The sequence below is a fragment of the Dasypus novemcinctus genome, chromosome 13 (assembly GCF_030445035.2).
Source record: "Dasypus novemcinctus isolate mDasNov1 chromosome 13, mDasNov1.1.hap2, whole genome shotgun sequence".
In the NCBI taxonomy this organism is placed as follows: Eukaryota; Metazoa; Chordata; class Mammalia; order Cingulata; family Dasypodidae; genus Dasypus; species Dasypus novemcinctus.
The window spans coordinates 696,750-724,029 of NC_080685.1; the positions used below are offsets into that span (position 1 = coordinate 696,750).

At 42.3% G+C, this 27,280-nt stretch overlaps 1 protein-coding gene across 1 annotated transcript in view; it reads right to left on the minus strand.

Moving 5' to 3' along the window:
• The window catches only part of LIN9 (lin-9 DREAM MuvB core complex component), a 99,212-nt gene that overhangs the window by 23,797 nt on the left and 48,135 nt on the right, over positions 1 to 27,280 (minus strand). The window contains exons 8-11 of the mRNA XM_004472486.4: positions 17,167 to 17,300; positions 15,459 to 15,578; positions 15,086 to 15,187; positions 6,450 to 6,530 (exon numbers count right to left, since the gene is read on the minus strand). Coding sequence (XP_004472543.1) covers positions 6,450 to 6,530; positions 15,086 to 15,187; positions 15,459 to 15,578; positions 17,167 to 17,300 — 437 coding nt within the window. The remainder of the gene's footprint in view (positions 1 to 6,449; positions 6,531 to 15,085; positions 15,188 to 15,458; positions 15,579 to 17,166; positions 17,301 to 27,280) is intronic.

Sequence of the window (27,280 nt, forward strand, 5' to 3'; positions counted from 1 at the left end):
AAGGACAGAGAGTGTATGATTCCACTTCAGTGAACTAACTAGAACATGTCAATCCACGGATAGTACAGGGACTTGGGGTGGAGTGATGGTGAGAGTGGGGAGTTAATACATGGTGGGTCCATGGTTTCTGTTTGGTGTGATGGAAAGTTCTGGTAATGGAGAGCGGTGAGGGTAGCACAACATTGTAAATGTGATTAATCCCTCTGAATTTTGTATTTGGGAGTGGGTGAGATGGGAAATTTTATGTTGTATATGTTTCCACAATTAAAAAAAAGAATGAGGCTAAAGAGATGATGATTAAGTGTAATGTATGATCTAATATTTATATCAGGACTGAATTTCTTGAACTTGGGAAACGGACGTGGCTCAGGCGACTGGGTTCCTGCCTACCACACGGCAGGTCCTGGTTTAGCTCCCAGTGCCTCCTGGAGAAGAAACGAGGAAGACAAACACACACAGCAAGTACGGATAACAAGCGGGGTGGGGAGAAGCAAATAAATAAAAATAAATCTCAAAAAAAAAAAAATTCTTGAACTTGATATCAGTGGCGCTGGGAAATTGTAGGAAATAAACATGGAAGTATTAAGTGTTCAAGGAACATGACATATACAACCTACTCTCAAATATTTAGAAAACAGACAGATAGGTAGGTAGGTAGATAAGATATGGTAAAAGTGGCAAAATGTTAAAAGTTGGAAGGTCAGAGTATATAGGATAGGGGTATGCTGCAGGTGTCTGTATGGATTTTGTATAATTTTTGCAATTGTCCTATTTCAAATTATTACATAAAAAATGTTTACAAAAACAATGAAAAAGTTGATACCACATACTCTTACAACTTTAGCCACTTTACAAAACAGGTAAGAGGAAAATTATTTTAAAACTGCCCTCTTTTTGGAAAACAGCCTGGCAGTTCCTTAAAATGTAAAAGATAGTTACCATACCACCTAATGGTTCCATTCCTAGGCATACACCCAAAAGAAATGAAAACACATGTAGACACAAAAACTTGTATACAAATGTTCATAGCAGCCTTAATAGCCAAAACATGGAAACAACCTAAATGTCCATGAACTGATGAATGGATAAATAAATCATAGTATATCCACACAATGGAAAATATTCAGCAATTAAGAAATGTGCTGATACTTGCTACAACCTGAAAAATACAAGAGGCACATTGCAATTCATGTTTAGAGAAATTATCGCTGATTTTAATACACCATATAATTTGACCAAGGAAAGGCAATTCAAATCTTTATATAGGAGTGAACTTTGTCAGGTATATGATTGAGAAGAGAAACTTATCTTTGTTGTATTATAAAAGTGACTGAAGTATTGTAATCTAAAAGTCATTTGTCCATTTCACTGTATTAATAGAAAGTTCAAACATCTTATTTTGTATTTTGATTTGTTTTTGCTGGGGGTAAAGTATGAGAAAAATGGTTAAGCTTTCAAAAATTAAAGGGGACTTCAATAGACAAAATTTCTATTTTTCTCTGTAAAAGCCATAAAAAAGGAGTTCTTTCAACAAAGTAGTACATTCAGTCCTTTTAAGTAAAGAACAGGTTGAACTACTCATGTCATTTTAGTAAAAGCTATAAATCAGCTTTCATCATCTTGAGAACTGAATTAATTAAATAAAATTAAATACTTGCTAGGGCAGAGGTTGTATAGGGGTAGGGCAGATAAAATTAATATTCATTATGTTAGAGTTACTTGGGTTAATGTAAATATTCAGTTAGTTCAATGCTGTTAAGCTGATATTCCACAGAGTAAAAAAGATTTTAAAAGAAATAGAATGTATACCAAGATAATTTGTAATGTGTAATTCTGAAAGAACTGCTATTCTTCTAAAGGTCTTTAAAATGATATTTCTAGACAAATGAAAAATAAAATCTCAAAATATATTACCTGGTGGCGGACTTGGCCCAGTGGTTAGGGCATCCATCTACCACATAGGAGGTCCGCGGTTCAAACCCCGGGCCTCCCTGACTGTGTGGAGCTGGCCCATACACAGTGCTGATGCGTGCAAGGAGTGCCCTGCCACACAGGGGTGCCCCCCACGTAGGGGAGCCCCATGTGCAAGGAGTGCGCCCCGTAACGTAAGGAGAGCCGCCCAGCGTGAAAGAATGTGCAGTCTGCCCAGGAATGGCGCTGCCCACATGGAGAGCTGACACAGCAGGATGACGCAACAAAAAGAAACAGATTCCTGTGCCGCTGACAACAGAAGCGGACAAAGGAACACAAAGCAAATAGACACAGAGAACGGACAAGCGTGGGGGGGAGAAATAAAATAAATAAATCTTAAAAAAATATATATATATATATTTTACCTGAAATGATTCCTCCTATAATGAAGGAATTAACCTAACTGGGTACTATGTCCCTGAAATACTCTGCAAAATTCCAATTCACAAATAATATACAAAATAGGATAAATAAAAGATGTATGTAGCTTACAAGGTGGAAATATTCTGATTTTTACTACCTTAGTAAGGTGCTATATGTGTATTACATCAATATAATAGAAAAGGCATAGTCTGTGGGAAAAGTTACCACATTTTATTTACATTTTAAGAATCTCAAATTCACATATCCATACACCTATTTCCTTTTTGATAATTCCACATAGACTATAAAGAAATATTTACCATTCTTGTTCATGTAATACAAAGGAGCTACTTTTAACAGAAAGCCACCCTTTTCCACCATTTTTTTTAGTACCGGGGACTGAACCTGGGACATTGTACATGGGAGGCAGGCACTCAACCACTTGTGTTACATCTGCTCCCCCACCATCTGTTTTTAATAAATGCAGGCATGAAGACAATCCTGAATGTTTGTTTGTTTTTTAAAAGGAGGTACCAGGGATTGAACCTGGGACCTTGAGGTGAGAAGCAGGCAGTCAAACCACTGAGCTACACTCCCTCCCTGAGATACTACCAATAGCAGTTTCAAAAGTCAGCACAATTAGCAACAGTATCCATTGTGCCTGCTACTTTAAACAAGTTTAATCTGAAGCTCTTTCACAAGATAAGCATGTGACCTATGGTTTCCTTCTTTTGGAAACATTATTCCACAGCAATCTGATACCTCTTGCCTTGCTTTAATCCTAAAAACTTGAATTCCAGACTTATGTTAAAGTAACAGTAACTTGGTAAGAGAAAAAAAACCATTGGCGTCTATTTCTCCTTGTTTGAAAATATAAAGGGTATTTTAGTTTAAAATATTTTATTACCAATGACGAGGCCATGGTTACTTGTTGGATTTCTTATTATTACATTTTTGGGTGTTTTGCACGGTGATACTTAATCAAGACATTAACATGAGGGAATAGTACACTGGTGATTTAAGACAAGCTAGAGAGCCTCTAAAATTAATGGATATACATTCGCTCTTCTGCTGGTTGTTATTTTTAAACTGTATTGCATATCGTTTTATATATTTTATTATTTATTTTTTTAAAGATTTATTTTTTATTTATTTCTCTCCCTCCCCACCGCCCTGTTGTCTGCTCTCTGTGTCCATTAACTGTGTGTTCTTCTGTGACCGCTTCTACCCTCATCAGCGGCACCAGAACCTGTTCTTCTTTTAGTTGCATCATCTTGTTGTATCAGCTCTCCGTGTGTGCGGTGCCATTCTCGGGCAGGCTGCATTTTCTTTTGCGCTGGGTGACTCTCCTTATGGGTGCACTCCTTGCGCGTGGGGCTCCCCTACACAGGGGACACCCCTGCGTGGCACGGCACTCCTTGCACCCATCAGCACTGGGCATGGGCCAGCTCCACATGGGTCAAGGAGGCCCGGGGTTTGAACTGCGGACCTCCCATGTGGTAGGCAGACGACCTATCCATTGGGCCAAGGCTGCTTCCCTATATATTTTAAACTTTATCTTTTCAGGATCCTTTTATATTAAAGGTATCTCTGCTAAGCAGCATAGAGTTCCTGTTGTTTTTTTTTTTTAGGATTTATTTCTCCCCTCTCGTTGTTTGTGCTCACTGCTGCTCTCTGTGTGCTATGTCTGTCTTCCAACCGCTACTATTTCCTTTAGTGTAGGTGTTCTGGTAGCAAATTCTATAAATTAGTCTGCAAATGTCCTTCTATTACTGTTTTAATTTGCTAAAAGCTGCTGGGAGCAATGTACCAGAAATGCATTTGCTTTTATAATGGGATTATCAGGTTGAAAGTTCACAGTTCTGAGGCAGCGCAAGCGTCTAAATCAAGGGATCGGATGAAGCTCTCTCCCCGAAGGTCAGCTGCTGGTGATCCTGGACTCCTGGCACATGGCAAGGCACGATGGCAACTCTGCTCTCTCCCAGCTCAGCTGAGAGTGGTCAGGCACAGGGCAGGGTCCGCTTGGACTTCCCCTCCCGTCCCCTCCCTGCCTCGCTGTCTCAGCTTCGGGTGCTCCACTGTGGCTTTTCTCTCTTCCGGGTTCATGGATTTCAACTTCTGGAGGCTTCTCTTGTCTCTGTGGCCTTCTTTGTCTGCAGGTTTTATTTCTCCGTTTACAAAGGACTCCGGTAAGAGGATTAAGATACTGAAGTGATCTAATCAAAAGATGAGTGCCTTAAGTGAACCTAACGGAAAGGACACATCTACAGTAGGTTTAAACTGACAGGAATGGCTTCGCGCTAAGCACAGCGTCTCGTGGGACCCACCCAGCTTCACACTGCTACTACAATCCCTTTACTTTTTGAAGGATTTCCACTGGGTGCAGAAATCGAGGCTGGCAGTTATTTTGTTTCAGCCCCATGAAGATGTTCTTCCTCTCTTCTGACCACCACTGTTTCTGCAGAAAGTCAGTGGCCACACAATTGTTACCCTTTTGAAAGTACTCTCTTTTCTTTTAGTGACCCTGTCATCATAACTTCCTTTGTCACAGGCCCCTGTTCTGGGGATGACACAGTCATGTAAACTGCTGAAGAACCTCATAGGCCCGTTAACCTTATTCAGGTGAATAGCGTAGGGTGTTTCATTGCATTGCTAGATTACTTAGAATGTGCTCAGTATAACGACAGAGAGTGATAGTAATAAGAATTTTAAAATAATATTTATCTTAAGATTTTCTTTCGGGAAGCGGACTTGGCTCAACAGATAGAGTGTTCATGTACCACATGGGAGATCCGCGGTTCAAACCCCGGGCCTCCTGACCCGTGTGGAGATGGCCCATGCGCAGTGCTGATGCACGCAAGGGGTGCTCTGTGCCATGCAGGGGTGTCCCCCGTGTAGGGGAGCCCCACACGCAGGGAGCGCACCCTGTAAGGAGAGCTGCCCAGCATGAAAGAAAGTGCAGCCTGCCCAGGAATGGCGCCACCCACACAGAGAGCTGATGCAGCAAGATGACACAACAAGAAAGACACAGATTCCTGGGGCCGCTGACAAGAATAGAAGCAGACACAGAAGAATACACAGTGAATGGACACAGAGAGCAGACAGCTGGGGGGGTGGGGGAAGGGGAGAAAAATAAAAAAATAAAATAAAATACCTACCTAGTAGACAACCATATGCAATGTTTAAAAAAAAAGATTTTCATCCATAAAATATTTTTAAATTTTTAGAGAAAGCCCCATCATTTCAAATTTAGACAAGCAAATGACTGTAAAAGTATGGAAATGGATAGAGTTTATGGTAACACCTTATGGTAAGTATAACATAGCTCGTTTATAAATGGGATTGTGGCTGAAAGGGGTAGTCTAGGGATGTAAACATCAATGAAAGAAAGCTAGAGAATCATCTAGGGACTGAATAGCATGGTGAACCCAGAGGCTAATAGCACAAACATAAGAAAGTCCCCCTGTGAACTAGAACAAACGCACGTCACTATAAGGTGGTAAGAATACAGTGATGCATGGGAAAATACAATCAATGTAATTTATGGATTGTAGTTAACAGCAATATTGTAATATTCTTGTATCAATGTCAAAGAAGGTACTGTATCAAAGTTTAGGGTATGAGATATTTTCTTTTGGACTAAGGGAAATATTCAAAGGTTTACGTAGGTGATGACTGCATAATTCTGTGATGAAAGTGAGAGCCACTGGGTATACACTTTGGATAGAATGTACAAGGCATGAGACTGTATAACCCAGTGACCCCTGTGGTGGGAGAGGGACTGTGGTTAGCAGTGCAGATGTTAGCGTTCTTTCATGAACTATAACAAAGGCACCAAACCAATGCCTAGTGTTAACGATGGGGGTATATGGAAAAAACACACCACGTGTGCACTCTAGACCACAGTTAGTGGTAACAGTCTGTGTTCTTTTATGATCTGTAACAAATGCTCCACGACAATGTAAAGTGTTGGTGGAAGGCTGATATACAGGAACCTTGCACGTTATGCATGATTGTTTTGTAAGCTAACAACTTCTCTAATAAAAATAAATAATGAACTTTTAAAAAATTAGACAAGCAAAGAAGAGGAAGAAAAAAAGGAAACAAATCCTTACCAATTTTTCTGCTTCTGTGTTCATTTCTCTTAATTTCTTGATGTGTTCCTTTTTAATCATGAGAATTTTTGATAATCTGGTCTACAAAGAAGAAGAAACATTTGGAATAAATAGAAACATTTGAGTATATCAATTACACCTCCAGTTTTCAATTTTTTTCATTAAGCCATTTAAACAGATTTGAGTATTTCAATAAAAATATAGCAAAGGTATTTTTTTATAAATCTGATTGACAGAAAAATATTGTTATAATCAATTTTAATGTATTCATAAACCATATAATCCATTTAAAGGATACAATCAATGGTATATGGTATAATCAGAGTGTGCATTCATCACTTCAGTCAACATTAGAGCATTTTCATTAGTCCAAAAAGAAAAACTCCTCACCCTGAAGCAGTCACCTCGCACTCTCCTACCCTCCTGCTGCCACACGAAACTGCTCATCTATTTCCATCTCTATAATTTACTTGTATTATATTTTGTATAGATGGAGTCAAACAATTTGTAGTACTTTTTGTCTAGTTCATTTCACTTAGCATACACTCCTTTCTTTTTTTTTAACCATTGACAGATTATTTTTTAAAATAACTTCCTATACAAACAGATTGAGTATCAGCTTACTTTTTCCTTTTTTTGAGATTTACTTTATTTATTTCCCCCACTTGCTGCTTGTGCTCGCTGAGTGCTCTCTGTATCCATTAGCTGCGTGTTCTTCTGTGTCTGCTTGTCTCCCTTTGCTGCATCGCCCTGCTGTGCCAGCTCTCCACCGTGCGGGCCCTCAGCTCACCACACGGGCCAGCTCGCCTTCACCAGGAGGCCCCAGAAATCGAATGATGGGCGCTCAGTGTTTTGAGTCACATCCAATTCCCAAAATTATTAATATATTACTATACACCAGGGGTCTACATTTTCTAAATCCCAGAAAATTAATTCAGCTGTAGTCCATAAGCAACTATACCTTCTTAAAAGTAATGATCATATTTTAAACACTATGTTCCTTATACATTGCTATGTTCTAAAGGAGGGGTTCTTGACCAGGGGTGCCAGGGGGTCTGTGAGCTTGAACTGAAACACTCAATTTATTATCTTTATTTTCTCTGACCTCTAACTGAAATCTAGCATTTACGTCACTTACGAATGTATGCAATAAATAAATTACAGTAGTATTCTTTTCACCTGATTGCCAAAGGGGTCTGTGGTACAAAAAAGGTTAAGAACCCTGCTATACCATTGCCATAGTTCGTTTTGGTAGTATTTTTGCCCAAACAACACTCTTTTATTAATATCTTATAACATTAGTATACATTTATTCTGTTTCAGAGAAAAACATTCTTACATAAACATTATTAACTATACTCATTTTTCACAAGAGGGTTTGGGTTTGCTATGCTATAAAGTCCCATGTTTCATTTTTTAGCTTTCCTTCTAGTGATATACAATGATCTTAGACTTTCCATTTCAACCACTGTCATAACCATATATTAGCACTGCTAATTACAAATACTACAATGTGCTTTCAACATTTCTATTCATGTGTAAACATTTACAATCTTTGCACAAATTCTGCAGATTAAACCTTAGCTTTCCATTCTCTAACTTCATTCTACCTTCTGGTGACTGATATTCTAACTATTAACTCTATTGGTTTGAAGAAAATATTATTTTAAAATCCACTGTAACAGGCCATGCCAAAGGGACGAGGGCATCAACCTGAACAGGCCCCTACTGACCGTAATGGGATCATTTATGCATCAATAAGAGTAATAACTGCAAAGGACTGAAGTATAAATATGTTAAAATCTATATATCCATTGTCAGAGAATGCTTGTGACCAAACTCATTATGTTAAACAATGGAAAACAAAGAGAAATACAAAGCATCAAACCTGCCTTTCCTATACAATTTATACCATTATGCAACCAAAGAATTGATTAGGAGGTTTTTCTTTATAGATCTATATCAGCTAATAAAAGAAGGAATGGTAGAAATAGGATAGTACCATTTCGTAATTCTAGTGAATGAATGGACCTAGGAACTAATTATTGATGGCTACTAACAGGATTAAAAACAAAAGATTAAGTATTATGGCCTCTAATCAGAATACAAAAATCACCTATAAGAGGAGTAACATAAAAACAAAGAACAAGAAAACACCAAACAACTCCAGTTGAAAAAAAACAGACATAGGACTTGAATAGGTATTTCGCCAAAGAAGGTATGCAAATGGCCAGTAAGCACCTGGAAAGATGGTCGGCGTCATCAGCCATTCAGGAAAATGAAAATCAAAACCAGGAGATACTACTTCACTCGTACAGAATGGCTATTGTTAGAAAAAAAGGAAAATAACAAGTGTTGGTGAAGATGTAAAACAAATAAGAACCTTTGTACATTTTTGGTAGGAATGTAAAACGGTGCTACTGCTGTGGGAAAGTTTGACAGTTCTTCACAAAATTAAGCATAGAATTACCATATTACCTGACAATCCAAATTCTAGGTATATACCCACAAGACCTGAAAGCAGAGAACCAAACAGATATTTACATACCAATGTTCATAGAGGCATTATTCACAACTGCCAAAGGGGAGGCAGCCCAAGTGCCCATCAATGGAAGAATGGAATAAAAAATGTGGTTTATGAAAGAGAGAGAAATTGAGCATCTGAATAAACTCAAACACCCTAATCAGATGCCTAGACATCAGCTAAAAAATTACAAGCCATTCCAAGAAAATTGAAAAAATGGCCCAAGCAAAGGAAAATATCAAAGCTCCAGAAGGGATGTAGGATTTGAGACAATTAATCAATGAGATGCACACAAATTTCCAAAATCAAATTAGTGATTAGGAAGACAATATGTCTAAAGAAATAAAGGACACCAAGAAGATACTGAGTGAGCACAAAGAATTTGAAAACCTGAACAGAAAAGAAACAGCTCATGGGAATGGAAGACAAAACAGGTGAGATCAAAAACACATTAGAGGGAAACGGACTTTGGCCCAGTGGTTAGGGCGTCCGTCTACCATATGGGAGGTCCACGGTTCAAACCCCGGGCCTCCTTGACCCGTGTGGAGCTGGCCATGCGCAGTGCTGATGCGCGCAAGGAGTGCCGTGCCACGCAAGGGTGTCCCCCGCGTGGGGGAGCCCCACGCACAAGGAGTGCGCCCGTGAGGAAAGCCGCCCAGCGTGAAAAGAAAGAGCAGCCTGCCGAGGAATGGCGCCGCCCACACTTCCCGTGCCGCTGACGACAACAGAAGCGGATAAAGAAACAAGACGCAGCAAATAGACACCAAGAACAGACAACCAGGGAAGGGGGGGGGAATTAAAATAAAATAAATAAATCTTTAAAAAAAAAACAAAAAAAAAACACATTAGAGGGAAACAGACTTGGCCCAGTGGTTAGGGCGTCCGTCTACCACAGGGGAGGTCTGAGGTTCAAACCCTGGGCCTCCTTGACCCGTGTGGAGCTGGCCCATGCGCAGTGCTGATGCGCGCAAGGAGTGCCGTGCCAAGCAGGGGTGTCCCCCGCGTAGGGGAGCCCCACGCGCAAGGAGTGCGCCCATAAGGAGAGACGCCCAGCGCGAAAGAAAGTGCAGCCTGCCCAGGAATGGCACCGCCCACACTTCCCGTGCCGCTGACGACAACAGAAGCGGACAAAGAAACAAGAAGCAGCAAACAGACACAGAGAACAGACAACCGGGGGAGGGGGGAAAATTAAATAAATAAATAAATCTTTAAAAAAAAGCAAAAACCAGAAACACATTAGAGACATAAACAGCAGATTCAAAATGATAGAAGAAAGAGTAAGTGATACAGAAGACAGAATAGCTGAAGTTCAGGAGAGAAAAGACCAAGAGAAATGAATGGAAAAAATGAACAGGGGCTTAGGAAGCTGAATAATAACATGAAGTGCAACAACATACATGTCATGGGAGTTCCAGAAGGAGAAGGGAAGGGAAAAGGGGCAGAAACAGTATTTAAGGAAATAATGGCTGAAAATTTCCCAACTCTCACAAAAGAAATTAACTTGCACATCCAAGAAGGACATCATACATGAGTCAGAATAAATCTGAATAGACCTACTCTAAGACACATACTACCAGAATGTCAAGTATCAAAGATAAAGAAAAATTTCTGAGAGCAGCAAGGGAGAAGCAAACCAACACATACAGTAAGGGACGCCCAGTAAGACTTAGTGAGGATTTCTCATCAAAATCATGGAGGCAAGAAGACAGCGGTATGATACAATTAGGATACTGAAAGAGACAAACTGTCAGCTGAGAATTCTTTATCAAGCAAAACTCTCCTTCAAATATGAACGTAAGTTTAAAACATTCACAAACAAGCAGAAACTAAGAGAGTTCGTAAAAAAGTATCCACTTTTACAGGAATATTAAAGGAAGTCTTACAGCCTAGAAAAAAAGACAGGAGAGAGAGCCTTGGAGGAGAGTATAGAAGAAAGAATAGCAGAAAGGGTAACCAAAAGAGTAAAAAGACAAATAGAAAATATGACATATGAAAACCAAATAATAAAATGGTGAAAGTAAATAATGCATTTACAGTAATATCATTGAATGTGAATGGATTAAATTCCCCAATGAAAAAATATAGGCTGGGAAGTGGATGGGGCTCAAGCGATTGAGCTCCTGCCTACCACAGGGGAGGTCTGTGGTTTGGTTCCCAGTGCTTCCTAAAGAAGACAGCGAGCAGGCACAAAGGGCAGGTGCAGCAAGCTGACACTACAAGACGACACAAAGAGACACAAGAAGAAAAACAAGAGAGACACAACAAAGCAGGGAGCAGAGGTTCCCAGTGCCTCCTAAAGAAAGAAGAGCAAAGACAGTTAGCTGACATGACGGGCAGGTGTGGCAAGCTGATGCAACAAGATGAAGCAACAAGAGACACAAGGAAAAAAACATATTGAGAGACACAACAAAAGCAGGGAATAGAGGTGGCTCAAGTGATTAGGTACCTCCCTCCCACATCAGAGGTCCCCGGGTTCAGTTCCTGGTGCCTCCTAAGGAAACAAGGAAAATGAACAGACACAGCAAGCACGAACAATGAGGGGGATGGGGAGAAATAAAACTAAATAAATCTTAAAAAAAAAGACATAGGCTGACACAATGGACCAAAACAATATGAGCCATCCTTATACTGTTTATAGGAGACTCACCTTAGACACAGGAATACAAACCAGCTGAAAGTGAAAGGTTGATAAAAGATATTCCAGGCAAATAGTAACCAAAAGAGAGCAGGGATGATTACACACCATTGTGATTATACTAAAAGCCTTTGATCACACACTTGGGACAGATTGTATGGAATATGAATATATCCCAATAAAACTACTTAATAAATAAATTGTGCAAGAAGAGCCAGAAATAGCAGATATGTAGAGCAAGGAAACAATGAGAGACTGAGAGGAGAAGAATTTTCTTGTTTGTTTTTTATTATTATGATTGAAATAATAAAAATGCTCTTACAATGATTAAAGTGATGAATGCAAAACTATGTGATTACACCAAATACCATTCATTAGTACACTTTGGATGAACTCTATGCTTTATTAATATGTATCAATAAAATTGATTTGTTTAAAACAAAAAAAAGAGTTTAATGAGAAATCAAAGAAAGCGGGAGTGGGGAAGTAGACTTGGCCCAATGGATAGGGCGTCTGTCTACCACATGGGAGGTCCGCAGTTCAAACCCCAGGCCTCCTTGACCCGTGTGGAGCTGGCCCATGCGCAGTGCTGATGTGCGCAAGGAGTGCCCTGCCACGCAGGGGTGTCCCCATGTAGGGGAGGCCCACGCGCAAGGAGTGTGCCCCATAAGGAGAGCCTCCCAGCGCAAAAGAAAGTGCAGCCTGCCCAGGAATGGTGCCGCATACACGGAGAGCTGACAGAACAAGATGATGCAACAAAGAGAGACACAGATTCCCGGTGCTGCTGATAAGGATAGAAGCGGTCACAGAAGAACACACAGCGAATGGACACAGAGTGCAGACAACTGGGGAAGGGGGGGTAGGGGAGAGAAATAAATAAAAAATAAATCTTAAAAAAAAAACCACACACACAAAGAAAGCGGGAGTGCCCACTCCAGTCCTGAGTGCGGTTGTGCTCCAGGGTAAGACGTGCCTAAACACCTTCATTTAGGCTCAGGAGACCCAGAGCTCTGACTTGGCCTGCTTCTTCTCTAAGGTATTAGATTTTAATGGAGTCTTGTATATTTCTTTAGGATGAGAAGCAGTAAAAGGAGGTTGGAATGCAGTTAATAGTTTCTCCGACCCTTTGTTTCTTTTTTCGGTTCTTCTTGAGTTTTTTGCTTGTTTCTGATAGAAAACTGATACTGTTTTAATTCTTTTCAAAATGAAAAAGTAGACCAGTCTTTTTGGAATCCTCAAAATTCCTAATCCCAAGAAATAGAAACTCCCTTAAAAAGAAAACTCATTGCAAACTATAAATTATAAAACTTATGAAAATTTTAATGGTATTTATTTTGCCACAAGAAAAAAGTATTTATTAAGAACAGAGAAAGATGGAAACAGATGTGGTCAAGTGATTGGGCTCCTGCCTACCATATGGGAAGTCCAGGGTTCGATTCCTGGGGCCTCCTGGTGAAGGCAAGCTGGCCAGTGTGGAGAGCTAGCCTGTGCAGAGAGCTGGCCTGAGCAGGAATACTCGCCCTTGTGGCAAGTTGGCCCACATGGAGAACTGGCTTAGCAATATGACACAAAAGAAAGAGACACAGAGGAGAGACAATACGAGATGCAGCAGACCAGGGAGCTGAGGTGGCACAAGAGATTGAGCACCTCTCTCCCACGCCGGAAGGTCCAGGAATCAGTTTCTGGTGCTGCCTAAAAAGAAGACAAGCAGACACACAGAAGAACACACAGCAAATGGACACAGAGAGCAGACAATGGGGGTGGGTGAGGAGGTAGGGGGATTAGAGAAAGAAAGAAATCTTTTTAAAAAGAGAACAGAGAAAGAAAAAAACATACTTATCTACTTCAAAGCCTAATATTAAGATGAGTAAACCCTTACATATTACAAAAGTAAAATACATTAAAACACCTTAATTTTATCTATAATGACCCCTTAGATACTTCAAATATCAACACTGCAGTAGTCCAGTACTAGGAATAATGCAAAAGAACTCTGCTGGTTGATCTCTCTCTCTCTCTCTCTTCCCACCCTCCCTCTATCTGTCTAATACACACACACATCTAAATATGACATATAATAGCATTTTTTTTACTTCCACTATTTAAATCATTTAAAAAAAGGCTACACTTTGGCTTCTTTTCATATTTTCAACTTTTCACATAAAAATATCTACCTATGGAAGTTAAAAGGCAGAAGAAATTTCTATATTGCAAGGATAATGAACAATATATAATTAAGGAATACAGAATTTTATACTTATGCATACACACACACACACAAATGACAAGATTTTCCTTAAAATATGTTATCAATTGTAAAAGGTAAACATTTGTGAATATTTTAATGGATGTGTTAACATTTTTATTTATAAAGACCCTATCTATCCCAAGTTAAAGTAGTTTTTCTTTTAAAGAAGGAAAATAAAAAGAAGCAAGCCAAACATAATTAGACTATAATTGAAACTAAATAATTTTTAAATCTAATTTTCAAAACAAACTACTTAACATTCTTTAGATTCAGGTTATTCAGTAAAAATGCTCTATATAAAAATTCTACACATTTCAATTTAGGCTTAGATTTCTTTTTTTTTTTTTTTTTTTTTAAAGATTTATTTATTTATTTCATTTCCCCCCCTCCCCTGGTTGTCTGTTCTTGGTGTCTATTTGCTGCGTCTTGTTTCTCTGTCCCCTTCTGTTGTCGTCAGCGGCACGGGAAGTGTGGGCGGCGCCATTCCTGGGCAGGCTGCTCTTTCTTTTCACGCTGGGCGGCTCTCCTCACGGGCGCACTCTTTGCGCGTGGGGCTCCCCCCCCTACGCGGGGGACACCCTTGCGTGGCAGGGCACTCCTTGCGCGATCAGCACTGCGCATGGCCAGCTCCACACGGGTCAAGGAGGCCCGGGGTTTGAACCTCGGACCTCCCATATGGTAGACGGATGCCCTAACCACTGGGCAAAGTCCATTTCCCTAGATTTCTTAGTTTCTAATCACTATGTACTTTGCAAATGAATAGCTGTTTCTACTGTCAGTAAAATAAACAGAGTTGTTTCAGACCATGCAGCAAAGACAGCATAAGTGTTAATGAAAAGGATGAAAATGGCAGTATGCATTGAGGTTACTACATAAAAGCCTTCATAATTACACACGTTATTAGCAGATAAGCATTCGGAATTCCACAGAACATATGCTAAAATAAAATATCCTTAAAACAGGGCAATAATAAGTACCAAAGCTTAAAAAAAAACAAAGAAAAAATATCTCCAAGTCTTCTTTTTTTACTGTTGGAACTTTTTATTTTAAAGCTCTGTTGGAAATAACAGAGTTCTTAAGACCACTACAACGGTTTAAAAAACAAACAAACATATATATATATATACATATGTGGAAATATGTGGTCCCAGAAAAACTTTCAACTTTAGTAACACAAAAGACATTGATAATTTTTAACAGGCAGCCAAGATTTTCAGAGCAATTCTTACCACTTGGATAAGGAATTCTACTGGAAAACCACCTAATGTCTCAGTGTCGGAGCCAGAAATTTTATTTCTCCAAGGTGACTGTCCTAATAAAGGATCATTATCCTGTGGGAATAAAAGGGAACCATTTACCTATTGACTGTTTAAAAGGAACATCTTATTTCTAGATAAAGAGCAAATTATATATTTTAAATTCTATAAAAAGGAAAATATTTCCAGAATTGAGACAATTATTAACTTATTTTATTTAATATGTGACAACTCAACATAATCCGGCTACTTGCTTAAGTTGCCATAACAGGTATGTTTCATAAGAACACAGCTCACATGCATATAACATTTAAATTACTGATGACATTTCTAAAATATTACTCACTGTAACAGGGGACTGGAGAGGAGGAGTATAATGTAACCGTGGTGGAGTCATGAAAAACCGAGAAGGCCGCTGTTTCTGTCCAAAGGCAGCAATTGGCATCGTCTCATGGGGCTCATTACTCTTTAAGAAAAGAGAATGTCCACAAGACTTAAAAACTTTTACCGACCAGTTAAGCTTTATAAACATTGTATTTTAGTTTGAGATATACATTAGCTCATATGCTATAATTTATCATAGAATATATTGTTCTATCAAGATTAAAGCCTAGAACTTAAGTCAGAATAGAAAACACTACATTGCTGCTAAAAGGCTGAACCATAAAACAGAATACTAATTAAGAAAAGAAAAAGACCAAGGATCAAACAATTCAGAGAATCAAAGATTAATATTACAGTATTCTGTGGCCACGTGATCTGTGTGTTAGAGAGAATCTGAAATACTTCCTACTGTAATTATAGCGAACTCTTACATGGTCAAAGAGAAATATTTGGGTAATCTCATCAAGAAAATTACACAAACAGAAAAGCAATCTTGCTTTCTTCCAAGTAACATAAGGTTGGTGTCTTTTGCCATATATTTACTCTGAATCTTCATTCCCCCTATTTTCTGCTCTAACGAGGATATTTGATAAGGAAATCCTCAGAATAAATAGGGAGCCATCATTTAAAAAAAAAAATTCTTCACTTCTATTTTTGAACTAAGGAGACAAAGAAATTTTTATTTTTAATTATAAATTCATAATCCTTAAAAATCGAGCGAAGGGAAGCGGCTGTGGCTCAAGCCACCGGGCCCCCGTCTACCATATGGGAGGCTCTGGGTTTCCGTCCCAGGGCCTCCTTGTGAAGGCAGCCTCGCCCACGCCCGTGGAGAGCTGACAGCCGGCGCACCCGCAGATGACCCAACAAAGGGAGACAGACAGACACGGAAGAATGCGCAGCGAATGGACACAGAGAGCAGACAGCAAGCAAGCTGCAAGGAGGGGGGAATAAATTTTAAAAAAAAAATCAAGTTAAAACTCATGATAAAAGGGAGGCTAACAGTGGACAATCTAACTTCCATACCGCTTAGAGAAAGGCTATTTTATTATAAAATTCATTATTCACTTTTAAAAAACTACTAGATTGCAGATTTATATCAGTTCTCAAAATTATTTTACCTTATTAAAAAGGTACATAATTTCCACGCCCTTGCTAAATCAAGCATGATCATGAGATAGTGGGTTGTATCAGACAAGAGATCCAGATTCTCGCGTAAGCTACAGTCTTGAAGTGGTAATTAATACCCACCCTAAAGAACTCTGAGATAAAAAAGAACACACGTGAAAGTAGATGTGCTCTACTTTCAAAGAAGATGCTACTTCCTACTTCCAAAGGTCTCTGTAGAGGCCCGCACTTTAACCCAACAGCCTGAAGGGAAGGGTGCTGTGCTCGCCCCGAGCTCCTTCCGTTAGGGGGATCAGTCTGCACACTCCGTGCAGGGGGTAAGGTCCAACAGAAGTCCAGAGCACGTCCTCTCAAGTTTCTCCTCAATGTGGAGGACCTGAGTACAGTTTGAGAATGAGGGGCCTACTAGACAGGGCTGGGAACCCCGAGACATCTCTTCCCCATGACCTGAAGTCTAGATGCTGTCATGAAACACCGTGTCCTCGAGGGCGCCACCTGCCGTGGTTAGCAGGCACGGCGCACGCAGCACTAGAAGCGCTACTTACGAGAACTTCGTAGTCAGGGATGGTGTGCGTCCCGAGCCCTGTCCTATCAAAAGTCACTCTGTACGTGGCGTGCAGAGTATCCACAGCGTCTATTTGTCCAGTGAACAGACCGTCGTGAACACCACGTAATCGTGCTGAGAAAAGAACAAAGGTACTGTGATGTTTGAGAGACACACGATAAGCTCCAAGAACGTAATTTAACATCAGAAAGTACAGAATTATCTTCTCTCATAATTTAAAAACAAGCACATTTTAGGTTTTAAAAAATTTTCTAAACAAAGGAAATGTTATGAATAATCAATAATTTGCTATATGAATAAAATTATATAATTATCCAACTAAAAAGTTTGTTTTTAAAGGAAAAACTTTTTACAGTATTCTTTACAAAGGAACTCCCAACACTTTTTAAAATTTAATTTATTTTTATTGCCCCTCACCCCCCACTCCTTTTGCAGTCGCTGTGTGCCCCCTGTGTCTGTTCAGTGTGTGCTCATCATCCTTTTAGGAGGCACTGGAATCTGAACCTGGGACTACCCATGTGGTAGGCAGGTACCCAATGGCTTGAGCCATCTCTGCTTCTGCTTGTTGTTGCTCTTATTGTGTTTCCTCATTGTGTCTCTGTTTTGTCATCTTGCTGCATCATCTTGTTGCATCAGCTCACCACACCAGCCTGTTGCACAGCTCGCTGTCTTGCTCATCGTCTTCTTTAGGAGGCACTGGGAACCAAACCTAGGACTTCCCGTGTGGTAGGTAGGTGCCCAACTGCTTAAGCCACCTGGAAAAACTTTTTTATATTCATTGCTTCGAACCACAAATTGCAAAACAGATAAAAAAATTAAAAAAAAGACAAGGATGCTGGGCAGGAAAGACTTACTACAGCAGGTCTGAGGCTGCTAAACTTACAAAGGACAACCTACAAGGTTGGCCATTGGCTGACATCAGGAAACCTGGGATTCAGGAGTTTCCCCATGTCTAGACTGCAAATAACGTGGTTTACGTTGGACTCACCTTCTTTCTGGGAGTCTGGAATTTGGGTCTGTGCTTGACAGAGGTGCCTCCATGACCAACCTCAAGAAGAACCTCCGGCTTTGGGCCTCCAGGGAACGTCCTGGCTGACAACACTTCACATGTGCTGTCAGGACTTGCTGCTGGAGGGACTGACTAACCCTGTGTGCCCCTGGGAAGCCTGTGCCTGGTCTCCTGTGGACTTCACCCGTGCACTTTTCCTTTTACTAATTTTGCTCTGTAAAATTCTTCTTGCTATAGTAAATCTCAGTGCGGGTATTTCTAGTGGATCAGCACACGGGGTGGTCCAGGGGACCTGGGACGCAGATGCCCATTTGTGTCATCATTGTTGAAGTCCAGTCTGAAACCAGAAAAATCCAGAAAAATACCCAGCAGGAGTGAAAAATATAACAACAGTAGAACTTAAGGCATTAAATTGGGTAAAGGAACATATTTTATATTGACAATAAGTACAATATGAATATCATTTAATAGGGCAAAGAAATATTCAACGTAAACACTTTAAAATAAAAGGACTGATGGATAAAAATACAAATTGTAGTAGGAAACTAAAATATCACTTTCAGTCTCTACTGGAAAGATTAAGAGAAAAATAAATAGGGACACAGAAGATATGAATAATAAATAGACTTGAATAAACAAACATAGAAAAGAACTTCCAGTTACGGCAATGTCAAGATGTCAGAGATTCTTCTCCACAAAAGATAAGTATAAATGTGACAGAATTGTCAAAAAAGACCATTTCAGGGCACTGGAAATCAACCAGATAAAGACAACAAACAGAAATGACTGTGTTGACCACTGCTGGGGCCTCAGGCGGCTGGCCACCCTCGACACCTGAGCCTCGGCCACCAGCACGCAGCCTTACTCTGGTCGCCTCTTCATGAAAACCGCCCGGGAAGGGGCGTGATATGGGCCAGGGGGCAAAGCCAAAAGCTGTGCCAGGTCGAAGTGGCACACCTGAACTGGAATGAACTGGAAATATCTGTAGATTTATAAGTACGAGGTTGTGGTCCTGTTGGGGCAAGCAGCAGGCTAGCCAGAAACTTAACCAGAGATCCTGAGAAGGAGAGCAGCATGCTCACCTCATATCCCTGGCTAACTAGGAAATTATGCACATGTTGGGGAAGATCCAAAAGAGTCTGGCAAAATGTAAAAGCTAAGTATGACTTAATACTGGCAGCAACTTTGAATCTGTTCCCCAGTCAACACAGACATGAACTAGAGGCTGTCTGGACACAGGATGTCTAAGCACAACCTCTGTCCAAATCACTGGATGACCACCATGATATATAGAACACAGGAAAGAGCCCTAGGAAATCAGGTCAAAAAATAAAAGAATGAAAAAAATAAGCAGAGACATCAGTGGTTGTATATGAAGTTACTGAAACAAACCTAAATTCTCAAGATGAAATCAGAATACAGAGTTGCTACAACATTATTTAAAATGTCCAGTTTTCAGCCAAACATTATTAGACATGCAAAGAAATAGGAAAGTGTGAGGATTATTAGAAAAAATACATTAAATAGAAAGTGACAGAGATGTTAGATTTAGCAAAGACTTAAAAAACAGGTATTATAAATATGCAAGGAACTAAAAGGAAATATGACAAGGACTCAATAGGGAATTTCAATAAATAGAAATTGTACAAAAGAACCAAATGAAAACTTTGATATTTAAGAGTTTAATAACTGAAATGAAAAATTCACTAGAGGGGCTCAACAGCAGATTAGAAATAGCAAAAGATAAAAAACTGAACATTTTAGATAATATACTGTAGCAACTCTGTATTCTGACCTATTAAAAATAGATCAGTAGATGGGAAGCAGATGTGGCTCAAGTGATAGAGATTCTGAGGACCTGGGTGTGATCCCTGGGGCCTCCTGGTGAAAAAGAAGAAGAGAAAGCGTGCCTGCGTGGCGAGCCAGTGCCCACGCAAGTGCCTGCATGGCGAGAAAGTGCCCACGCGAGTACCTGCGTGGAGAGCCAGTGCCTGCACAAGTGCCCACGCGAGTGCCTGCGTGGTGAGCCAGTGCCCACGCGAGTGCCTGCGTGGAGAGCCAGTGCCCACGCGAGTGCCTGCGTGGAGAGCCAGTGCCTGCACAAGTGCCCACGCGAGTGCCTGCGTGGTGAGCCAGTGCCTGCACAAGTGCCCACGCGAGTGCCTGCGTGGCGAGCCAGTGCCTGCACAAGTGCCCACGCGAGTGCCTGCGTGGCGAGCCAGTGCCTGCACAAGTGCCCACGCGAGTGCCTGCGTGGCGAGCCAGTGCCTGCACAAGTGCCCACGCGAGTGCCTGCGTAGTGAGCCAGTGCCCACGCGAGTGCCTGCGTGGTGAGCCAGTGCCCACGCGAGTGCCTGCGTGGTGAGCCAGTGCCCACGCGAGTGCCTGCGTGGAGAGCCAGTGCCCACGCGAGTGCCTGCGTGGTGAGCCAGTGCCTGCACAAGTGCCCACGCGAGTGCCTGCGTGGCGAGCCAGTGCCTGCACAAGTGCCCACGCGAGTGCCTGCGTGGAGAGCCAGTGCCCACGCGAGTGCCTGCGTGGCGAGCCAGTGCCCAGGCGAGTGCCTGCGTGGCGAGCCAGTGCCCACGCGAGTGCCTGCGTGGAGAGCCAGTGCCTGCACAAGTGCCCACGCGAGTGCCTGCGTGGAGAGCCAGTGCCCACGTGAGTGCCTGCGTGGTGAGCCAGTGCCCATGCGAGTGCCTGCGTGGAGAGCCAGTGCCCACGCGAGTGCCTGCGTGGTGAGCCAGTGCCCACGCGAGTGCCTGCGTGGAGAGCCAGTGCCCACGCGAGTGCCTGCGTGGTGAGCCAGTGCCTGCACAAGTGCCCACGCGAGTGCCTGCGTGGCGAGCCAGTGCCCACGCGAGTGCCTGCGTGGTGAGCCAGTGCCTGCACAAGTGCCCACGCGAGTGCCTGCGTGGCGAGCCAGTGCCCACGCGAGTGCCTGCGTGGCGAGCCAGTGCCCACGCGAGTGCCTGCGTGGAGAGCCAGTGCCTGCACAAGTGCCCACGCGAGTGCCTGCGTGGAGAGCCAGTGCCCACGTGAGTGCCTGCGTGGTGAGCCAGTGCCCATGCGAGTGCCTGCGTGGAGAGCCAGTGCCCACGCGAGTGCCTGCGTGGTGAGCCAGTGCCCACGCGAGTGCCTGCGTGGAGAGCCAGTGCCCACGCGAGTGCCTGCGTGGTGAGCCAGTGCCTGCACAAGTGCCCACGCGAGTGCCTGCGTGGCGAGCCAGTGCCCACGCGAGTGCCTGCGTGGAGAGCCAGTGCCTGCACAAGTGCCCACACGAGTGCCTGCGTGGAGAGCCAGTGCCCACGCGAGTGCCTGCATGGTGAGCCAGTGCCCACGCGAGTGCCTGCGTGGTGAGCCAGTGCCCACGCGAGTGCCTGCGTGGAGAGCCAGTGCCCATGCGAGTGCCTGCGTGGTGAGCCAGTGCCTGCACAAGTGCCCACGCGAGTGCCTGCGTGGAGAGCCAGTGCCTGCACAAGTGCCCACGCGAGTGCCTGCGTGGAGAGCCAGTGCCCACGCGAGTGCCTGCGTGGTGAGCCAGTGCCCACGCGAGTGCCTGCATGGAGAGCCAGTGCCCACGCGAGTGCCTGCGTGGAGAGCCAGTGCCTGCACAAGTGCCCACGCGAGTGCCTGCGTGGAGAGCCAGTGCCCACGCGAGTGCCTGCGTGGAGAGCCAGTGCCCACGTGAGTGCCTGCGTGGAGAGCCAGTGCCCACGCGAGTGCCTGCGTGGTGAGCCAGTGCCTGCACAAGTGCCCACGCGAGTGCCTGCGTGGCGAGCCAGTGCCCACGCGAGTGCCTGCGTGGAGAGCCAGTGCCCAAGCAAGTGCCTGCGTGGTGAGCCAGTGCCTGCACAAGTGCCCACGCGAGTGCCAGCGTGGTGAGCCAGTGCCCCACACACGTGAGTCACGCAGCAAGGTGACGACACATCAAAAGAGAGACAAGGGGAGAGTCAAGGTGAAGCGCAGCAGAGACCAGGAACTAAGGTGGCGCAATTGACAGGGAACCTCTCTCCCTGTCAAAATTGAATCCTGGTGAATCCTACAGAAGAGAAAATGAGACGAGAAGGCAATGCAGACAGCAAAAAAGCAGGGCAGGAGGAGGGGAAGGGGGGAAAATAAATAAAAAATAAATCTTTAGGAAAAAAAAGAAAGAAAATAGATCAGTAGAAATGATCCAATCTAAGGAACAGAAAGAAAGACGGAAAAAAAGTAAATGACGCCTCAGAGACCTGTAAGATAAGCCAGGTGTCTCATGTGTTTATAATGGGAATTCAGAGAAAGGGACAGAAAAAAATATTTGAAAAAATAATAGCCAAAAACCTATCAAATTTGATTAAAAAATTAATCTAGATTCGAAAAGCTCTATGATCCCCAAGTAAGATAAACTCAAAGAGCTTTTCACCTAGCTGTTTGACATCATAGTCAAACTTCTGAAATCCAAAGACAAAGAGAATATTGAAAGCAGCAAGAGAAAAACAATTCACAACATAAAGAATAACAATGCAATTAATGGGTAACATCTCATCAGGAACAATGACTGTCAGAAGGCAGGCAGGAGAATGACATATTTACAACACTGACAAGAAAAAACTGTACCCTGTGAAACTATCCTCCTAAAAAATACAGGAATAAAGGCATTCCCAGATAAATAATAGGACAATCTGTTGTTTGCAGACCAGTTAAAAAAGAAATACTAAAAAAAAGTCCTGCAGGATAAAAGGAAATGAAACCCACTGTAAGGAGAGAAGAGCGACAGAAGTGGTAAATATGAGGTAAATATAAAAACATACTTTTTCCTATACTCCAAAAATTTCTTTATAAAAACATATTATTTATAGCAATAATTATAACACTGCATTGTTGCCCTTACCATAATTACAAATGCAATATATATGGTGATGATACATATATCATTGCAATTGGAAATGGAGCTACACTGGAACAAAGCTAACATATTTTATCAGAATTAAGTTAGAAGTAACCTGAATGCAGTAGGTTGTGATTTGTTAAAGATACATATTGTAATTTCTAGAGCAACCCATTAAAAAAAAAAACACACACACAAGAAAAACTAAAAAAAAACCTTAAAAAAGTCAACGTAGTAGTTAAAATAATAAGCTAAAAATGTTAACACAAAAGAAGACAACAAAGAAGAAACAGAGGGATAAATAAGGCATGTGACATGTAGAAAACAGTGAAACGGTAGACATACACGCAGCCATGTCAACACCTATGCCAAACACGCCAATCAGAAAGCAGACGGCAGGCCCTTCCAAGCTGGTAACAACATCACTGTCCAGAGCGGACACACCACCCACGTGGGAGAGGACCCGTGAGCTCGCACGCCAGACTCGCCAGCACCTCGCCTATGCGGTTCTTACTGCGGCCTTTCCTGATTTGAAATATTCCTAGTGAAAGTGATTTTGTGGGAAGCCGACGTGGCTCAAGCAGCTGGGCCCCGCCTACCACACGGGAGGTCCTGGGTTTGGTTCCCGGTGCCTCTGCCTCTTGGAGGGGACAAGACAGCGAGCTGGTGCAACCAGGTGACACAACGAGGGGGAGGCGATGGGGCTCAAGCATTTGGGCGCCCCCCTCACACAGGGTAGGTCCCAGGGTCAGTTCCCAGTGCCTCCTAAAAAAAGCAGACAGACAGCCAATGTAAGCAACAAGGGGCGGGGGGAATAAATAAAATAAAATCTTAAAAGAAAAGAAAATGACTTTGTGATATCAAGTACCAAAGCTACTATCAGTCAGTGCTTATACAAAATGACTTTCGGAATTCTGGAGAGCATTTATTTTTTTGGTTCTTTTAAAAGAAAGGTAAAAAGAAAATAAAAAAATAAAACCAAGTACATGCAAACAAAAGCATAAAGGAGAACAGGAGAGAGCTTCGGAAGCAGTATCATGCGAGGAAATGGTTATGCTGCGTTGACTAACTTCCTGTAACACAGACTGATTTTCACTCTAAATCACACTCTGAACTGGACAGTCACGTAAAATCATCCCGCTGGCCCAATACTGCCATTTCTAGGACTTCGGGGATGATGGAAGGTGAGAGACACACAGGATTCAATTCTCTCCCAGAAAACAGCTAGAGGACAGGCAGAACTGGCCTGGAAAAAAAGTGTCCTAGGGTTTAGGACGCCAGGGGAGGCTGGACACCACCCAGGAGCGAGAGGAGCAGAGGAAAGGGATCTCGGCAGGAAAACTCTATGAGTAAAAGCTGCAGCGGTAGGCACATTCCCCCAAAGTGCAGACAGCCCTGGGTTATCCAGCCCCCAGACAGCGCCTCCCGCGCAGGCCGCAGGCGGCCACCGCTCCAGGAGGGGACAGCGGCTACCTCACCTCCTGGCCCACGCGCTGGTCTGCCCTGCCCAGGAGCCCGTCCAAGCCGGGTGCCCTGGGAGCCGGCAGGGGCCGAGCCAACCACCCTCCTACGGACCAGGACTGGCTGTTGAGGACGCAGAGGGGACTGGAAGTATCTCCTACTCGGGGCAAGGAGGGGGTTGCCGCAAAGGCTGGAGGGCAGCCTCTGCGAGTCTGATTTGCAGGCTCTGACCGGCCCCCAGGCAGGATCCTGTCACAGGGTTTGAGCCTGGAGGGCCGGCAATCAGCGCCATCTGCTGGACAACCAGGTAAGTGCATGTGAGGAAACTAGGCAAGGGCGAGCAGATGGCCCTCAAGTGGTTGAGCTCCCGCTTCCCATGTATGAGGCCCCAGGTTCAATCCCCGGTACCACCTAAAAATCAACCAACCAACCCTCACTGGGGAATGGACATAGCTTAGTGGCTGAGCGCCTGCTTCCCATGTACGAGGTCCTGGGTTCAAGCCCTAGTACCCCTAAAAAAAATGAGAGGCTTTTTCTGGCCTTTACTTTTAAAGACTTTTTTTTTTTTAAGATTAATTTATTTCTCCCAACTTCTTGTTGTTTTTCACTTGCTGTGTCTGTTTGTTTTCCTTGTTTCTTTAGGAGGCACCAGAGTTGAACCTGGGACCTCTGATGTGGAGCGGAGTTACCTAATTGCTTGAGCCACCTCTGCTCTCTGCTTTGTTGTATCTCTCATTATGTTTTTCCTTCCCACATCTCTTGTTGCGTCACCTTGTTGTGTAAGCTTGCTGTCTTCTTTAGAAGACACTGGGATCCAAACCAGTGACTTCTCACGTGGTAGGTGGGATCCCAGTCACCTGAGCCATATCTGCTTCCCTTTTTTTTTAAACGAATCCATTTTAGTAATACATATTAATAAAGCAAACAGTTCATCCAAGGTGTACAATTACTGGTATCAGATATAATTACATCGTTGTGCATTCATCATTTCAGTCATTATCAGTCATTATTAGAGCATTTTCATCATTTCAACAATAATAATAAAACAAACAAACAAGAAAATTCTTCACCTCTCAATCGCTCTATGTTTCCCTTGCTCTACATAGCTGCTATTTCTGGCTATTCTTGCACAATTATTTATTTATTTATTAAGCAGTTTTATCCAAACACAGTAGATCTATCCAAAATGTATGATCAATGGATTTTAGTATAATCACAATGTTGTATAGTCATCCCCACAAAATATTTTAGAGCAATTTCATTACTCCAAAGAGAAAAACTCCACACCCCTTAGTAATCCTTCCCCAGCCCTATATAACTACTAATTTAACTTCATCTTTATAAAGTGATTTATACTTACATTTTATATAAGTAAATCATATAATATGTAGCACTTTGTGTCTGGTTTCTTTTGCTTAGCATAATGGTTTTTTTGGTCTGATATTAACCTCTTGTAGTATTAACATACATTTGTTCAGCTTCAAAGAAAAACAGTCTTTTATATGTAATTTACCCATATTTATATGTCACATGTGGCTTTACTATGCTATACAGTCATGTTACATTTTTTAGGTTTCCTCTAATATACATACATGACCTTGGACATTCCCTTTAAACTACTTTCATACTCACATAATAATACTGCTACTTACAAACATTATGTTGGGCTTTCACCTTTTCTATTCCTTTCCAAAGATGAACACACATCCTTTTTACCAAACCTGCACAAGTTAGCCCTCAGCTCTCTATTTTCTAATCTGGTTCTATTTTCTGGTGACCTATATTCAGGTTATTAACTCCATGAGATTACACGATATATTCAGTTCATAGCGGCGCAATCATACAGTATCTGTCCTTTTGTGTCTGGCTGGCTTCACTCAACATAATGTCCTCCAGGCTCATCCATGTTGTCACACACGTCACGACCTCATCTCTTCTTACAGCTGCATAACATTCCATCGTGTGAATAGAACAGCTTGTTGATCCATTCGCGGGGCGACGGGCACCTGGGCTGTCGTCAACCTTTGGCAACTGTCTGTTCATGGCACTGCGCTCAGCTCTTCTGGGTATACCCAAGTGGTATTGCCAGACCACCTGGCAAATCTATCTTCAACTTCTTTAGGAACTGCCAAACAGTCCTCCACAGGGGTTGTACCATTCTACAATCCTACCAATCTCTCCATATCCTAGGCAACACCTGTAGCTCTCTGTCTTTTTAAAATTACTCATAATATTCTTTAATTGTCTCTCTTATTTCTGCAGGGTCAGTGGTGATGTCGCCGTTCTCATTTCTGACTTTTTGCATCTCTCTCTTTTTTTCTTTGTCAGTCTACCTAAGGGTCTTATGATTTTATTAATCTTCTCAAAGAATCAACTTTTGGTTTTGTTGATTAAAAAGCAGGGAAAATTACCCAATACATCTTATGAAGCCAATATCACCCTAATACAAAGCCAGATAAAGACACTACAAGAAAAGGAAATTACAAACCAAGCTCTCTAATGAACATAGATATAAAATTTCTCAACAAAATACTTGCAAATAGAATCCAACAGCATACCAAAGGAATTGTACACCAAAACCTGCTGCGATTTATTCTTGGTATACAGGGATGATTCAACACAAGAAAATCAATTAACTTAATACACCACATTTAACAAATACAAGGAAAAAACACATGATTATTTTGATGGATGCTTGACAAAAACACTTCAAAAGATAGGAATAGAAGGAAAGTTCTCCTCAATATGATAAAG